This window comes from Seriola lalandi, unplaced genomic scaffold, assembly GCF_002814215.2.
Source record: "Seriola lalandi dorsalis isolate HSWRI2012SDOR001 ecotype SW California unplaced genomic scaffold, Sedor1 jcf7180002054797, whole genome shotgun sequence".
NCBI classification, from domain to species: domain Eukaryota; kingdom Metazoa; phylum Chordata; class Actinopteri; order Carangiformes; family Carangidae; genus Seriola; species Seriola lalandi.
The window spans coordinates 604,277-606,776 of record NW_019525350.1 but is presented as its reverse complement, the minus strand read 5'-3'; the positions used below and the strand labels follow the sequence as shown (position 1 = coordinate 606,776).

General features: G+C 43.9%; 1 protein-coding gene across 4 annotated transcripts in view; it reads left to right on the top strand.

Moving 5' to 3' along the window:
- The window catches only part of farp2 (FERM, RhoGEF and pleckstrin domain protein 2), a 27,835-nt gene that overhangs the window by 1,248 nt on the left and 24,087 nt on the right, over positions 1-2,500 (top strand). For all 4 annotated transcript variants that reach the window (XM_087179212.1, XM_087179213.1, XM_023425959.2 and 1 more), the window contains exon 2: position 1. This exon is cut by the window's left edge and continues 233 nt beyond it. In XM_087179212.1, coding sequence (XP_087035338.1) covers position 1 — 1 coding nt within the window. The remainder of the gene's footprint in view (positions 2-2,500) is intronic.

Genomic DNA, 2,500 nt, shown 5'->3' with positions numbered 1-2,500 from the left:
CGTGAGTGTCTCCTGAACTGTTGCGCAGCCTCATTGTGTTTCCTACATCCTCTTTTATTTACACTGCCGATAAGTCTGCAGTTTGGTACACAGCGGGCGATATCTTACCTTACAGACCTGGGTTATCCTGCTTGCGTGTGGCTTGGGTTGGTGACAGCTGCCACATGGCTTTGGTGCGGAGACCTCCTTAACTCCACTTATTCAGGCAACTTAGTGTAACTCACCAGGGCACTCCTTTATTTCTCTGCTGTGATTTCTGCCTTAGTAGTAGTAGTAGAAGTAATAGTAGTAGTAGTCGTAGTAGTTTTGGTTCCTGTTCCAAAAGGTGACCAACATAAGACCATCCAGGACTCAAGCGTGTTAATGTGTTCACATTTATGATTCGATTAACCAGAGTTGTTGTGAAACTGTGTGTCCTCATGCTTTGTTTTAGAGTTTGAATTAATCAACCTGTGTATCCCTCAGTGTCTTAAACTGAGGATGCAAACATGGACAAATTACAGTGGGCTTAGCCTTGCTTTGATGGACTTTGCTTTTTAATAATTAGCACCAGGATTTATATTTTCCACCCTCACTTGATCTGGGATGATTTGTCTTTCTTTATTTGGCCGACGGGACAGGATTGACGAAACTTTTTAGGCTTTCTATTTCCCGTCATCTCTGCTGCCTAGTTCTGAAATGACAGAGTAACATGCGGTGCTAAATTAATCCTCTGAAATGTGAAACATGAGTAAATATACAGCCAAGCTCTGTTGTTTCTTTTCATTGTAATTACTTTTATAGGGAGGTTAATCTCTTTTAAAGATTGGCAGGTGGCTTGAAAAAACTTTCAGATCCGCACCGTGACAGTGCTTTCCCATGTTTACTTGCCAAGTTGCTGCAGGAGTCATTGAGAAGGCGAATAGGAAGCAATAAGGAAGCCACTATATCAGAGCAAGTTTCCTGCCTTTTCTGTGGGGGGTGGGGGGTGGTATCAAACTGATCAAAGAACACTCTCCAGAGTGAATAAACAACCAAGTCATTGTGCAGTTGATAGAGGAGTTTTTGCAGTGTAGTGTAACTGTAACTGGCGGCTACTAATTGTGTTACATACACTAACCTAGTGTATGTATCTTGTGCAGCTACTCTGTCCTAAATCCTCATGTAGCCACAACAATAACAGTTCTGGCAGATGTAGTTTGGGGGCACTGCTGAGACAGACATTTCATAATCTTATGCACCATATGTTGTCTCAGACTGTTAAGCTAACAGAGTGGGACAGATACACTTTGTGTTTTAATTTGTATGGAAGTGGGTCCGAGCACTGCTCAGTGTAGGGGGGGGGGGGCGCATTTGAGATTTTAGGACGATATTCAGCCCCGTGTATTGAGAGACGACTGGACTTTTCCTCGTGGGAGATCAAAGTGAGCTCTGGATGTGCTGTTGATAGGAGGTGGCAGACAGAAATACATGGCTGCAAAAAGGGGAATGACAGCAAACCTGTTGTCAAGCAGACTGCAGTTTGCCGAGAACAAGATGTCCTCTGAGAGGCTCTTGTTGTTCACCACTGCCCGACGTTGCTTTAATATTTCAGTTCATTCAGTTTTGAGGAGCCGTGGGCCATGGAGAATAGTATTTATGAGAGTGTAGAGAATGGCTGCAGAGCCATACATCCACTACACAACTCTGGCTTAGTTTCCACTGCCAGTTTGCTATATCATTCTTGGTTTTTATGTCTGTTTGACCACAGTCTCTTTAAATAAAAATGAATGAAGCGGCATAACTTTCCCTCATGTTGGAACTGTAGTTTTTCCCTCGTGAATTCTGCATGTAAAAATAGGTCCAAAATTGCAGTGTTGAATGTTCGAAATGGTTGTGGCCTTCAAGCAACTGCCTCTCCTCATTGTGGCATTTTGGTTGCTCAGCTGCCCAAATCTCTTACACATTTGTTGTACAGTCTTCATCGCATGCTATTTCCTGCCACTCTCACTGTACTTTTGGGCGGTGAAAAACATAAACACTCTCATGTCAAACGTGTTTTTTAAAATTTTTTGCTTGTGCTCTCTCATACGCACTGTAATCTGTGAAGAACTATAGATTTGATTTCTTATGAAATTGATAATCTGTGCAAACAAATGCTGCAATAGAATACATGCATTTATGGCCTTTTTTATAGTGTCTGTAGTCTGCAACCTGCAACAGACAAATTGGATCAGAGCGCGTGTGTGCTTTGATCTGTTGGCCTTTATCTGCTGCAGGTACCCAGCATGGTCATCATCAGCAGACATTTGCTTGCATGGCTCTTATCCATAGGCCCCTCCCACAGCCAGCACAGGAGAAAGCTCAGCCTTGTGGTTTCTGGACAGGGAGGCAGGGCCAGGAGCGCAGGGAAACACAGGCTTCTTTTATCCGGCGCAGCCAATCCCTTCGCTGGCCTTAACTTCCAGCTCGAAACTCGCAAAAAAGGCTGAGGGTGGTATGTGGGGACCTAGCTGTGTGAAATTGCAGTACAGTTGGGGGG